We start from the raw sequence: 16,117 nt of genomic DNA, 5'->3' as shown, positions 1-16,117 counted from the left end.
TGCATTTTTTATTTCTTAAATAGATTATATCTGAAATACTATTGTAAAAACGTTTAAATATGTATAAAATGTATGATTTATATACATAATGATAAACCCAAAAACATTTAAAAAATTAAAACAATCCATAATTCTACCATATTAAAACCTATTACCACTTTTACTATTTCTGTCCAATAGTCATCATACCTATTTTAATACATATTTCACAGTTAAATTTATAGTATACATTCATTTATATTTGTATTTAATACTTATCATAAACATTATTCATATTTAGAATATTAGTATCATAATTATATCATAATATTCCATTAGTTTATATAACCAAATTTATTTAACTATGTTTTCTTATGATTAAACATTTGGAATAATTGAGAATTTTAACTATCATAGCTAGTGTTACAAGAAACATCTTATTGTATGTAGCATTTCCTATTGATTTATTTTCTTAGAATTCATTCATTCATCATAAATTCAACATTTTATTAAAATCTCAGTTTTTCCCTGGCCTTCTGTTTATTGTTAGAGATAAAAAATTGACACCTGAAAGAGCACTGCCCAGTAAGGATATGTATGTAAACAAATGGTATAATTGTGTTTTTAAGTGTACATTCAAATATGTACAAATTATCATTGTGATATGAAAGAGGAAATATAAACAGCTCTGCATGGGGGAACTAGTTAGGAAGAACAAGAGGAAGTAAAATAAAGACGGGGCCAGGTGAAATTTGTGTGCAGCTGCTCTGAGTTTATTCAGTAGCACAAAACCTCTCCTAAAGCACTTACGCTGCAAATGAATGTAAAGGAAATGGATTGAGAGAATAAAGGAAGTGTAATATATCAGATCTCATGGCCTATGAGTTTTTAAGATTCAGAAGTGGAATTAACAGATTAAAAGTTCAGAAGATATTTGTAACCCTGGATATATATTGGATGGAATATTTATTTTTGAAAGAGTTTTGACTATACCTAGCTATAAAATCCTCCCCTGGATAAGGTGTTCTAAAATAATTTGAGACAAAATTTTTCCAAAAAATTTTACAATGGTAGTTCCATATACTACTCATAAAAGATGGAGGAAATGATTTAGTATTCATAAATTCCCAGACCAAATAATGTGCTTAGTCCTTGTAACTGAAATCAAACAGTATATTAGGCAAAGCATACATGTTATTAGTGAATGTAGATATGATTCCATCATATATAGTCAATATTTGCATTATAAGTATTTTGACAATTGATAGTTTGACTCAATTTCCATGTTCTTATTTAACTTATATTTAATTTTTAATTCTATATTAGAAATTAGCCAAATATATATTTTTTAAATACATGAATGACTTTTATTATTTTCTACTATATTTTCTTAGGGTCTGCCAGGCCCACCTGGTGAAAAAGGTGAAAATGGGGATGTTGGTCCCATGGTAAGTTTTTATGTTTTAAAATTGATGTGTGCTGTGAATTTCTACATTACTAACATCTTTCTTAACGTTTATTAGTATGAACAAAGTAGTCCTAAAGGCTATGATTTTTCAGATTGATGCCTCCCTGATTCTCACCCAAACTTGCATCTGCTGCTATTGAAGTCTCCCCCAACAGTCTTGACTAATTCTCTATCATTTCTCTTTCTCACTTTGGAGTAGTGTTTTATACATATATGGTATTCTTTGGTTGATGTATTGTTATATATTTTTTATTTCTATATGTATTTATTGTTGAAGTGTATATAAACTGCCACGCTTCAGTTATTTATTAGTCTTTAGCTCTGGACTTTGATGTGAAACATGTAAATAATAGATAATAGTTACCCAGGATTTAGATAATTAGCAAAGGTTAACACAGTATTAAAAATTAATTGTACTTTGAAACAGATTCTTAATTTAATAAGGAATTCTGTCTTAATCAGAATACTATAGCATAAAAATTTGCATTTATTGCTTCTGGCTTTCTCCTCTAAGTTTAAGTCTAATAATTCAACTAAAAACTTGAAATACATATATTTGCTGATTAAGCACTACCTTGGTTAAGGAAACAATTAGCCACGGTCATTGAAATCTATGAAATGTAATGAATACATTTCCTAATTGCTCTTTCCCTTCAATAAACATTTCCCCCAATTTTTGCTTACTTCAGAATACATATTTTGATATTTTTATATTTGCATGTTAGATTTCATTTTCTTCAAATAAGAAATTATGCTTATTACAATAAACTTAAAAACTGAGAACATAAATATTACTGATTCAAATAACTAATTAATACCTCAAACAGCATCACTTACATAGCAAACTCCTCTCTAAATATGCTTGCTATGGTTCCCTGAATCATTAATACATTCTTGAAGTAAGTGGTTCTGGCCACTAGTATTTTATAAAAAGTGCCCCAAGGTAATCTTAAAGCACAACCAAGAGAGAGACCCTTTGTTTGAGGAAGACAACTAAATAGTTAATCTTATTCCAATTCTAGCATATGTAACATGAGAGCTGACATAAAAAACAAAACAAAAATATACAGATAAAAATATAGAATTAATGAATTCTAAATCTACTCAAGCATCATTTCCTCTTCAAAGTTTATGTTCCTTTTATACTCTAGCATTCTAGCATATTCTAGCCTAAAATATTTCTAGCTGTATGATTTCATTGTACCAGACAGTAACAATAGACTTTTCTAATTTTTAATTAAATTCTTCTTCTTTCAGTTCTAATTTCCCCATAGCTATGTGTAAATAATCATTTGCTAACATGATGTTGTATCTATCACAAATGACTTATAACCCTGATATGCTTCACTGCCTATGATTTTGCAGGCTGAAACTTCTTTTCGTTTTCTTAATCACAAAATGAAATATCATAAATGCATTTGAGTTTAGACTTCATAGACCTTAATATTCATTTCTTACAGGGTCCACCTGGTCCTCCAGGCCCCAGAGGTCCTCAAGGTCCCAATGGAGCTGATGTAAGACTGTGAAATATGTTAATTATTTTGAAGTTATATAGATATTATTTAATAGCGGGTAGTGTCAAGATATAATGGAGACAATTACACTCCTGTTAAATGTTTAAGTGAACAAGAGCTCAAGGATCATTTACTCACTCCATTTTATTTTACAGGAAAAGAAAGGCTTTGTAGGGAGCTAGTCCTCACAAATATAATATAGTTACAAAATTTACAGTCAATATATATTAATATTTATTGGTGAATTAGAAATACTAGCTCTAAGAACTGCGTTGTTCAGTTCAACATACTGTCTTGCACATAATAACTGTACAATGTTGCTGAATTGTTTCCAATTTAAACTTTATCTTTTACAATTGCTTGAGGAGATGGTTGTAATTGGCTTGATTGTACTAGCCTAGGTCTGTACTCCAAACAGCCTTTATTTATGCATCTACTATCTAAAAGTTTTGTATTTTGTATTTTCCTTCTATAAAATATGTCAGAGTAATATGTGCATGATAATATGTGCACCTCTTACCATGTAAAAACTGTTTCCTCTCAACTGTATAAAGCTTTCCTCCCCCAAGCTTAATTGTTGACTGACTTTTCCAATATTACAGGAATGTAATGCCGTATTTATCTTACTGTTACCATTAACAAATTTATAGGCTTTGATGTTCTGTTTCCATTTGACTTTCCCTTTTCACAAAGAACAAGTCATTTTTTCTTGTCTTTATTGCTCTTCTGTTATTCCTGCTTTTAATTTTGGAAGACCAGAACTGGTTAAAATAGATTAAGCACAGATGTACTAAAAATGCTTTTAGGTTTTAATTCCCCCTACGTAATTTAAAGTTTAAGAGAGGGTTTATATTGTTTTTGGCATGGATTACATAATTCTTAACCAGAGTCATATCTTGATCCACTAAAAATATCTACAAAACCATCCTCTAAATCTGATCTCTTCAATAGGCAGAGAGCTTGAAATTATGTTCCAAGTATCAACTGACATGACTAGAGTTGGATAGTCTCCTACCTTATCTTCAAAATTCTGGTGAATTTTAAAATCAATTTAGTATAATTAAATTATTTGCTATCTGGTAAATTTGACAACTCAATAAAGTTCATCATTTTGTCTCATCTTTCAAATGACTTGGAATATTCTTGCATAATATTTCTCTCCTTTTGAGAACAACTGGACATATATTTATGATTTTATATTTTATTTTAAGAGCAAGGCTAACTGTATTACTTTTCCTACACTACAGGGACCACAAGGACCCCCAGGTTCCATTGGTTCAATTGGTGGCGTTGGAGAAAAGGTAAGGAATTCAGTGATAGACGGTTTGAAACAGCGAGAATTGAGGAATTTGACAGTATTAGCTAGTAGTATAAGTGCTTTTAATAGTTCTGTCTTTCTAAGTATTTTAAACATAGTTATATGAACTAGAGTTCATCTGCTCTAATAGTTAAGTAATTAAAGAAAAAGTGATTTAGAGATATCACATTTTTGATTGACAGGTATTGTGCTGAGCAGTGGATTATTTCCTTTAATCAACACAGCCCCTCCATGATGATGGCATTATTATCATTACCTACATTTTTAGGCTGAGTGAGCTGAATTGTAGAGAATTTCAGTAATTTCATTAAGGTTTTTTTATTAGAAAGGGACTAAATCAGGATCCACTCTAACCCATGTAAGTTTGACCAGACTGTGTCTCTAGTAACCATTCATTATTGAAAATAGAAGAGATTGGTAACTGACTTAAAAGCAAAAAAATATGTAACTGACTTAAAAGCAAAAAAAAAAATCCTTCATATTACAAAAGAATTAATCATTCAGTTCATCATATTTGGAGTTATATTTTCATTACAAATACTATGACCTGTCTTTGTCACTTTTCAAAATAGTTGGCATGTGCCATAATAGCTTCTTTTTTTCATGAACATGATTTTATTTAAAATATCTGCTCTTCCTTTTCATGAAAATGTCAAAATGATCCTCTGATTTGTTATTTATGCATTCATTCTCATTTCCTAAAATAATTTTCAAGAAAATTAACATTGTTATTTGCTTTATTTAAAAAATAATTTACCAGTTTTGAGGGATGAAAATTAAATTTCATATGATAAAATATTATGCAGTGAAAAAAAAACTTAGAAATTTCCTGAGTTTGCTTCAGTTTTGTTAATAAATATCAAAAGTATAGACTTATCCTAATCATAAAAATGATTCTGTTGTTTAGTCTCAAAAATTTTGACATATCATATCTTATACTCGTTCATTTATCTTAATCAAAGTATTTGACCCTCAGAAAAAGAAATGTAGTAGGTTGAGAACCTAGTACTTTGGTGTTTATTTCTTCTCAACACCCACATTCTAGCATTTTGATTATAATTAATTTTATATGATTAACTATTATATAGTTTCTTAATTACTAAATTAGAAATATTTGAAAGTTATCTAATTCTTACTGCATAAATGGTCTAGTATTTTGATTGACCAACTCTTGGTTTATATTCTTAAATTTAAAGTTTTGTGTTGAAAAATGCAGATAAGTTGAGAGTGTAATTGAAAGAACTTTTTTGTTGAATTCAGTTGTCATAAAAAGAATAGCAGAAGAGAGGACTGGTGTCTAATGGTATCATAGCAGTAGACTGATGAAGATGGCCCACGCCTTTCCTCTTTCTTCCCTTTGCATCATCCCCTTTCGGCTCTAATACTGACCAGATAATTGTGAGAACTAGCCTCTAATTTTAGTTTTTTGCCAATATAGCAAATTCTAAAACCATTTAATAGCCTTTTCAGCCTATTTTACTGTTTCCTAAAGCTTTTGTGTGCAGTGGGAAAAGTTTTAAGTGCTTTAGTTGCTTCTTTTATGGTTTTATCCTCTGCGTTACCCTTGAAGATAAACATGGATGCCAGATGTTTGGAGTTTTGGAGAACTTCTTTTCCATACTGTTTCCATTTGTTTAAAGCCTATCTGGTAATACTTGGCCAGTTTTGAATCTTCACAGAATGATTCAGTCAATCAGGATGGCGTTCAACTTCTTACAATTAAAACATAACTGAATCTAAATTTGTTATACCAAAAAAACAGAGCTTTATTTTTTCTCTGTTTAAAAAAGTTTCTATGTGACAGCAGGATAGAAATGAAACCTTAATTTTATTTTTTTCTTCAGAATCTAGGGTAATATACAATTATGTGGATTACAGTTTTTTTGTTGTTTTTTTTTGCGGTACGCGAGCCTCTTACTGCTGTGGCCTCTCCCGTTGCGGAGCACAGGCTCCGGACGCGTAGGCTGTGGCCATGGCTCACCGGCCCAGCCGCTCCGCGGCATGTGGGATCTTCCCGGACTGGGGCACGAACCCGTGTCCCCTGCATCGGCAGGCAGACTCTCAACCACTGCGCCACCAGGGAAGCCCAAGATTTTTGACATCAACTCTGATTTGGTTTGAATTCTTCCCCGTTTCTATTTTGGAAAATTTATTCCCAGTTACTAATTCAATGAAAAAAAGAAAAGAGAAACAAAGATACTTTAGTCATGCTGCACTTTGCTTAAATAAGTTTAACTTGTTTTCCATATAATATATACTTGCTATTGATAGATTTTGTACTTTAGCGTTTTCTTCAAAACAAGGAGACAGATCAGGTTATTACCTTAAGAATGAATACATCTGTTATGACTTTAGGCACACAGAGTAATTTGCTGTCTCTTCTGAAGGGAGCTTTAATCTTAACAAGTGCACTATAGAATGGCATAAAATACTTACATGATAAGTAATAATAAATGTATAAACTAGCGCTTCCTTTATATGCCAATACTCTTCATAGAATTTATATTATTTTATTTAAATCAATTATTATTACTTAGAATAAACATGGTATAGCCTCATTGATACTAGAGATATTTAATTTGTATAATGTAGTCTTGTTACAGTGTTTTATTTCTTTCCTTGTGATTTTATCCTATCCCCCTTCCAAAGATTTTAAATGGGACCTTTATAGATTTAATATTAATTTCATCTTAAGTAAATGCTATTTATATTGTGCACACTTATCTCTAATACTCAAAAAAGGTAATTTTCATATATATATTAGAGAAATTAATATTAATGCATTGCTCTCAAAATGAAGAGACTTTGTAGTAAAACTTTGTCTTTAATTTTTTTTAATGTTTTTTATTGTGGTAAAAGTCACATAATATAAAACATACTATTTTAACCATATTTACCAGTACAGTTCAGTGGCACTAAGTACATTCACATTGCTGTGCAGCTTTCACCATCATCCATCTCCCGAATTTTTCACCTTCCTAGACTGAAACTCTGTCCCCATTAAACACTAACTCCCCATTCCACCTCCCCACCCCACCCCCCATCCCCTGGCCCCTGGCATCTACAGTGTACTTTCTGATTCTAGAAGTTGACTATTCTAGGTACCTCTTATAAGTGGAATCAAACAGTATTTGTCTGCACCTACTGTATATTGGAATGCATTTTTAAGATTAATTTAATATATGTCCTACAAATAGACTGTACCTTCTTTTTTTTTTCCCCCTGTGCTATATAGTAGGTTCTCATTAGTTATTTGTTTTATACATAGCAGTTTATATATGTCAATCTCAATCTCCCAATTTATCCCACCCCCCCTTTTCCCCCCTTGGTGGCCATACATTCGTTCTCCATGTCTGTGTCTTTATTACTGCTTTGCAAATAGGTTCATCTGTACTATTTTTGACAATTATTTAATCCTGTCTCTTCACCACCTATTATTTCCCTCATAAAAAACCATAAACAAATGGAATCATTTCAGAATCTAGTTTAAATTTATAGTGGACAGGGATTAAAGGGGAACAACAAAATACACAGATTAATAAAAAACACAAAATATGCAGTTATTTCCCTTCTAGTTCTAACTCTTATGATATCACTATGAGTTAATGTGGTACATATGAAAACATTTTGTACATAGTCAATAGATTTCCTGTATTTCCATTTTCCCTAGCTTTATTGAGGCACAGTTGACAAATAAAAATTGTGTATTTTTAAGGCATATAATTGATATTTTGATACATGTCACATTGTGAAATAATGCCCACACTCAAGCTAATTAACATATTCATCACCTCACAGAGTTACCATTTTTTGGTTGTGTGATGAGGAAACTTAAGATCTACCCTGTTAGGAAATTTCAAGCACACAATACAGTATTGTTAATTATAGTCATATTGTATATATTAGATCTCCAGAACTTATTCATCTTGAGTATCTGAAATTTTGTACACTTTAACCAACATCTTCCCATGGTCCCCACTCTGCAACCTCTTGGTGACCACCATTCTACTCTCTGCTTGTGTGAGTTTGGCTATTTTAAATTTCACATCTAACTGAGGTTATGCAGTATACTATATATATTCCATATATAAAGAATTTAATATGGACATTTTACAGTTGATTTGAATGACAAACTGCTTAAGTTTTTTTTCAAAAATGTGAATAATGACTCATAAAAATATCACTTTCATATTTTTCCATCATACTGGGATAGATGAATGATTCATTGCTTTGAAAATAATGTAAATGCAATATTTTACTTGTAAAGTTTATTCAAGATAATTGGAAATATTTGCTACCTACTTGAGAGAGAAAATAATTTGCACATTAATAATACTAATGAATTCTTAGAAAGTACTTGATATCTTCCCTCATTATGCAGATAATTCAAGAAGTTAAAATATGTGCATATTCTCAAAGAATAAGAAATTATGTACACAAAATAGTCTCTCCCCTGGAATTATGTTTATATTTAATATAATACATTTCAAACCAATTTACGAGCAGTGGGTCTGTGCCAGGAATATTGGAAATAGCTGAGTTAAAAATTAAAGAAACTTCAGGCCTCACATGTTTTAAAAATTTACAATTTTCACTTCAGAGTTTCTAGTACTACTGATTTTGTACAGAAACATGGTACATGAATGTATTGTATTACTTCACTTGGATGATTACTTGAACCGAATATTATGTTTGTATGCATTTCTAAGTGCGAAGAGTTAGTAACAGACTTTCATAAGGGAAGCCTACTAGGCTAGGAGGTTTATTTATTATTGCACTGAGCCATAAAATAGCCATCCACATCTATACATGGAGATCATAAAGACTACCAATATATATCCTCAAACGGAGCAGTTTTAATTAGTATCTAAGTATCTATGTGTATCTTATAAATAGTGTTTTTGTATTTATTTATAGCTCTACTTTAGACCTCTTTAGACCTCTACTAACTAAAGTTTATAGGATTATCAAAATACTACGAAATTGTTTGATTATTATAGTAAATTCATATTTTAGTAAAAAACATTTTAAATTGTTTAATCCATAAACTTAATTATAATATGAATATTGATGCAACACAAATACACAATTTTTAGGAAACTTGCAAATGTCTGTTTTGTGTGGTTTGGTGGTAACTCTGGGTATTAACTAACTGATGAGAATTGTAGCATCCAGCTTATCCAGTTCTATCTCCCCACTTGAGAAATAAAAGTATAAGGTCAGTAATAGGAAAAGTTTATTCTTTTTATCAAAGTTGTCCACTGCTTTTTAAATAATATAATGAGTTAAGGGCTAGTTTAAAGTGTCATGGTCATCATTGAAGGAAGTTTTACAAATATGAAACATTGTTTCTGTGCTATGATACTCTTTTGATCTCTTCTTTATAGGGTGAGCCTGGAGAAGCAGGGAACCCAGGGCCTCCTGGCGAAGCAGGCACAGGCGTAAGTGCTGGCTTGTTTTCAATGTAGTGTGTTATGGATCAGATATTTCTTTCAGAGTATTTTAAACATGTAGCTTAACTCCTAGCTGTGATTCAGTTCCTTTCACTTTCCAACCTGTTAAGAATCATCACAAATGCAATTTTGCCTATCCTCTGTATATTTTGATTCACACAGAAACTGAAAAAAAATTACATTAGCATAAGTTAGAACATTAGAACTATAAGCTGTTTATTGCATATATCTTTGGTGGACTGTCCACGAAAGAAACCAGCAAACCCTGCTACATCGAGTAAACATTTATGAACTGTATTAGCATTACATCATTCTAATTTAGATTGGTTTAAACTGAGAGTGAATTTCACTCCCAGGAAACATTTGGCAATGTCTGGAGACATTTTTGGTTTTCACACTTGGAGAAATGATAACTGCTGGCATCCAAGTAAAAGAGACCTGAATGCTGTTAAACATCTTGCAACGCATGAAACAAGCTCCCACAGCAGAGTATTGTCTGACCTCGTATGCTAAGGTTAAGAAACTGATTTAAAGCTTGTAAGATAATCATTCTTTTTCTAACGCTGTGTAGGGTCCCAAAGGAGAAAGAGGAGAGAAAGGAGAAGCTGGTCCACCTGGTGCTGCTGGGCCTCCTGGTGCTAAAGGACCATCAGGTGATGATGGCCCTAAGGGTAACCCGGTAAGTGACCTTGGTCCTCTTTAAAGTGGCATCTATGTCAAAGCCACTTGAAGCTTTTCGTAGAAAGACTAGAAATCATGAGACTTTGGCCCATAGCTGGTGAAGCTGACTTTTCATTGTTTGATGTATTCATAAGCATTCTCAATTCATTTCATTTTTAAAAAATTTTCTAGCAGGAGAAGAGATATTCTCATATGGTTTACCATGACTTTTACCTCTTAAATTTCAGAATATCATGACTTTATAAAAATTTTTCATTTATTTCCTTTCCTTTAAAATCATTATTTTAGGGTCCTGTTGGTTTTCCTGGAGATCCTGGTCCCCCTGGGGAACCTGGCCCTGCAGTAAGTATCATAGAAAAACAAAGGAATTATTTTGCGGGGGACGGTTCCCAGTTAATAATTAAAGAAAAGTCTTAATTACTTCAGTGGATCCCCAAAAATAGCAATAAAAGGAAGATGTAAGCTGTAATCACAACTACCAGAATAAAAAATTCATATATTTGGAGACTATCAGACTTGTGTTGCATGATTATTATTATCTCTTCATTGGGTTAGTTTTCCAGACTTTGTTGAGTTGTGCATACTAGTTATCTAAGTAGCCGCATTACTATCATTTCAAAGTTACAAGATTTTTGCTTTTGCCTCAGTCCATTCTAAAATGCAAACTCTATCTCAAACTGCACCATATTTGTTCATGGTTAAAGGATGCATTGTCTTTCTATACTAATTACATCCTCCCCTTTCCTTATATTAAGAACATACTATATTTTAAATTTGATATCATAGCAATTTCATACATTTTATGGAAAGAGAGATACCATAATCCTTAAAAAAAAACAACTGAAAGAATATAATAATACTTTTATTTGTTTATCTGGCAATAATTTTTCTTAAGGACTAAGATGATACATCATATCTTTTTTTTCTGATAAAAGTTAATTAATAGTGAGAAATAACTGGGTTCATTTTCTATTGCCCATTATAGGGTCAGGATGGTGTTGGTGGTGACAAGGGTGAAGATGGAGATCCTGGACAACCGGTAAGTAAGCACACTATTTTTATTCAATCTTTGCATAGTCTGAAGATATTTTAAATAAATAATCAGAAATAATTACACTTCCAAAAGCATAGCTATGTGAGTACATATTCAGGTATATTTGAATTCCAGTTTAAAGTCAGTCTTACATGGAACATTTCTACATTTCTTACTTGATGTGATTTAAGAAATATAAGCAAAGCCTTCATAATAAAAACTGTAGTCATATCATATTAGTGATTTTGTCATATTGTATTACATTGAACTATATCTCCAACTGTATTAAGTGGAAAGTCATTTTAAAAACACAAGTAAGAATTAAATGAAGAAAACTAGGTTATCAGCCTATTATTAGCATGAATTAATTCAATTACTAACCAGAATGAACTCAGCATTTTTGCACTCTTTTTTTTTATTTTTAATTTGGGAAATGCAGTAGGGGGCTTTGACCACATAAGTTTATTTAGCGAGGAAGTAAAGGAGGGCACTAACTTAAGTAGTAGTCAAAGACAACATGCACTCTTAACATAACTTTGTCTCTAGAGCCATACCCACTGGATACTTGGAGTCAAAGAGATATAGACTTATTCTGTGTAGATAAGACTTGTGGGTCATATCCCAGCATGTTGTGTACTCCTTGGAATAAAAATGCTCATGTTGCACAAGATGAAATTAGAGGTAATAGATTTATGGTTCACAGATGTATGTGATATACATAGAATTATTAACCATATAATTCTATTAATTAGTACATCTATTGGATGCTTGTCAGATATAAATTAGCACTTTAAGAAAGTTTTAAATAGAAGGAATTCGATTCACTTTTTTCCAGCTATGAAGAAGTTTTCCATATGAATTTACCAGCTTGAATTATAGATATCTGGAGGAAGTTTAGGTATCTGAAATAGGGCTAAGATTTTCCAGGAAAGATAGATGTGCAGAAATGAAGAAAGCAGGTTGGCTTCAGTCCAGATTTTGAACAGTGCTGGGAGCCATAAAATAATATCCAATTGCTTAAAAGGTATTTTTCACATTTTTTAGGGTCCTCCTGGCCCATCTGGTGAGGCTGGCCCACCAGGTCCTCCTGGAAAGAGAGTAAGTTTTTAAAATTCTTTATTTGAAACATCTACTGATTATCCATTGTGTGTATAAATTTATATTATATTTGTAAGCTGTAGGCAGTGCATTATAATGGTGCTGAAAAACATATGTCCTAGAGAGTGATTTCTTAAATTTGTCAAAATACTTATTAAAGTAGAACCCAATTTAATTGACAGGTTTAATCTGTCACAGTGAAAAATAGTTTCCCACTTCTCTGTGCTTAGGTCTCTGCTGTACAAATGCCATAGGCTCTTATAAAAGACTCTGCTGATACCCTGAATTTCAGCTTATGGTATCCTACAGGGAGATGAGTTGTCCAAACTCCAGTGCTTGTTGAAAACGTTATAGAAACCTGAATGCAGTATCAGTAGAATGAGCTCAGGAATCAGCATATAATGTTAGATTGCTTTACACTGTCAAACAACTCTGATAGGATTTTAAGAAAGAGCTATAGTAAAATATAAAGGTCTTGTTCAAAATATTGGCTACAGTGGACCCTAAGAGATTTGCTTTACCGCCTTTTTCCCACTATTATACTGTTTTTATAATAAAACAATCTTGTTGACTTGCCTCTTGCAGCACTTCTATTAATACACAGTGTTCTCCTGAACCTCCTTTAGTCTATTTTCCAACCTATCCATGAACAAAATATTTGATCAACATTAAAATATATTTCTTAGGCTCATTTCCCCTTCAGTAATCCAAAGACACAGAGCAATTGGGGCCACTCTGGTTTTCTAATGGTAGCTTTATCTTAGGAGAATTTTCACACTACACATCTTCCTATACACAGAGTGTGATAGGTTTTAATTCTGTCTCTCAGGACATAACTTGAGTCAACATTTACAAGCAAACACTTCTCTTTGCTGGAAATGAACTTAGTTTATAGTAAATATTTTCTCCGAATACAATTTTCTTCTCACTGACCCAAGTGCCTTTTTTTTACCTTTCTCCTCCTCTTCCTCTTTCTCATTATTATTATTAATATTATTATTTTGTTTGTTTGTTTTCTTTTTGTCAGCAGCCCAAAAGCATAATCTTGATAGAAAAGGAAATATATCCCAAAACAACCATTGGTCTGTTATTCTTAGAAAGTAATTACAAAGTGTAACATGATGTTGAGCTCTGTTGCCTGTTTTTGCCTACAGTCTGAATGTTCTTAAAACTTTCCAAATGGATGAATATCTGTTCTATTATTTCAGACCTTTGAGAAGAATACTTATATAAATGTCTTTGAAAATTGGTAGAAAACTTTCCTGAGAAAATATGAAATCATTTTTTTCTTTCTCCCAGTCAAATGATGGAAGGCTATTTAATGCAGTGGTTAATAAGTCAGTGAAGTCATACTACCTGACTTTTAACCCAGCTCTACCATTTATTACCTGTATTTCCTTAGGCAAGTTACTTATATTGCTTCTCAGGGAGGGCCTACTATAACTAGGATTTATAAGATAACTCATAAAGAACAAAAATAATATGTATTCACATAATAATGTTAGTGTGTTAGTCTTTAGTTATGAAATAGTTATTGAATAGTAATAATAAGCACAAAATTATCATCTTATATAGGTATAAGTTATTATGCTTTTGATGCAGAGAGAATTAAACCTTCCTTCAAATTGTAACTACTGGAAAAGGAGGGACTATATAAAAATATAATTTGAATATTTCATTAACATCCATTGGCAGCTTCTCAGCTCATTCCATTATCCAAAGCAAATTCTCAGCAAGTGCTATATAGTTCAGTTTTATTTTAAACTATGTCAAAACAGATTGTTCACTTACAATCTTTGATAAGTTCAACTAAGTACCATTTGCTATTTGGGATGTATTCTTTTAATATGTGACAGAGTTAGGGAATGAATTAATTTCTTTAACAAGACAGTGGTGGATCATGTGGCTTACTCATTTTGAAAACTGAATGATTTTGAAAATTTTAAACATTAAATAAATATAAACAATTTACTAGGGAGTATGAATAGAAACATGCAAGAAAAAGGGGGGCAGTTAGGTGTGAACCAGTATATCAGATACCTCCTTTAGATTAATATGTGACTCCAAATTTACATACAAATGTATAACAAAACTATTAAAAAATCTTAAATCTATTAAGCTATATATGAAAGTATTTCAGCACAATAGTTAATGTGGACACTGTTGACACTATTACGAACTTTCAAAATATTTCCATCCACATTTACTAATTTTTAAACCTTGCTAATATAATGTAACACACTTTTCATCTTTATAATATCAGAGAGTTTCTAAAATATTTGTGTTGAAGACTTTAGAATGTGTAATTATCAACAATTATACTTCTGATGAATAACTGAAACAAACTTCTAGAAAGACCTCCACTCGATTCTAGAAATGAAAAAATGTCATAGGAATGTCAGCACAAATATATAGATGTTAAGATTGTATTCTGTTCTGTAACAATGAGACAGTGTTGGGTAGCGGAAAGTCCACATATTTACATTTCTATTCATTCACACCTGAATTGGACCTCTGCATTTGCTGCTCAAATGTGGTATAATGTAAAAACGTTAATGCCTGATTTTTAATTCTTTTCTCTTTATAATAGAATACGGTTATATTTTTCACAGATTAGAAATAATTATAATATACTATCTAGTACATTGTATAATATATAACATTAATAGTATATTAACAAGAACATAAGTATATTGTCAACAAACTTTAGTAGCTTGTTGCTTTAAGAATATAGATAATAACCAATGATTTTTTTAATAAAATTTAAGATTACATGGTATTAGTAAATTGCAAGATTAATTGGTAAATTTATTCTTTAAATTTAAATAGAAAATTAGGAGTAGAAAAATCACATTATTCTCTTTCCTGTCAGTATTTCTAACTAGGCAGACTCTCTCTTGATAAACTCTCGTGATTAAAAGGAATAAAATATCTTGAAAAAATCAAAATATGTTTATATGCATCAATGAGATGGATATAAAATAAGAAATTAAGATAATACGTTATTAAATTTATAATTGAACTTCTCCATTGACATATAGACAAATGGTCTCAGTGAAGATAGAGCCTAGAAAAGGCTTAAAAATATACAGTAACTTCATTTGTGTCAAATTAGACACGAAGATCAATGGATAAAAGATAGATTATTGAATATATTTTGCCGGGGCAGTTGAATATCTATATGAAAAAAATAAAGTTGGACTTTACATTTCTCCATTCACAAAAAAATTTTTAGTTGAATTACAATCTTAAATATGAAAAAGAAATTTTGGAATATTTTAGCAAAGATTATTGGAGAATAAATTTATGACCTCTGGTTATAAATTCTGGTCACATAGGTATGATCAGAATGGAAAAGTTGGTGTATAAAACATATTACACTGAAAAGTTTCTGATTATCTAAAAATACTGAAAAGACATTGAAAAGAAAAGATCAAATCAGGAGAAAATACTTTTAACATAAAGAAAGCTTGCAGCGAAAAATTTTCCAGAGTATCTAAGTGTATCTGACAAAGTAAGAAGAAAAGCATCAAACAGTAGAAAAAAATCAGCAAAAGGCATGAAAAGGTATTT

General features: G+C 31.2%; 1 protein-coding gene across 1 annotated transcript in view; it reads left to right on the top strand.

The window, feature by feature from the left end:
• The window catches only part of COL11A1 (collagen type XI alpha 1 chain), a 208,320-nt gene that overhangs the window by 165,502 nt on the left and 26,701 nt on the right, over nucleotides 1-16,117 (top strand). The window contains exons 47-54 of the mRNA XM_060090201.1: nucleotides 1,374-1,427; nucleotides 2,908-2,961; nucleotides 4,209-4,262; nucleotides 9,667-9,720; nucleotides 10,304-10,411; nucleotides 10,702-10,755; nucleotides 11,399-11,452; nucleotides 12,491-12,544. Of these exons, the coding sequence (XP_059946184.1) occupies nucleotides 1,374-1,427; nucleotides 2,908-2,961; nucleotides 4,209-4,262; nucleotides 9,667-9,720; nucleotides 10,304-10,411; nucleotides 10,702-10,755; nucleotides 11,399-11,452; nucleotides 12,491-12,544 (486 nt within the window). The remainder of the gene's footprint in view (nucleotides 1-1,373; nucleotides 1,428-2,907; nucleotides 2,962-4,208; nucleotides 4,263-9,666; nucleotides 9,721-10,303; nucleotides 10,412-10,701; nucleotides 10,756-11,398; nucleotides 11,453-12,490; nucleotides 12,545-16,117) is intronic.

The sequence above is a fragment of the Mesoplodon densirostris genome, chromosome 2, assembly GCF_025265405.1.
Source record: "Mesoplodon densirostris isolate mMesDen1 chromosome 2, mMesDen1 primary haplotype, whole genome shotgun sequence".
Taxonomy (NCBI): domain Eukaryota; kingdom Metazoa; phylum Chordata; class Mammalia; order Artiodactyla; family Ziphiidae; genus Mesoplodon; species Mesoplodon densirostris.
Note: the sequence above shows the minus strand (reverse complement) of the source record. Positions and strands in the feature narration are given on the sequence as shown.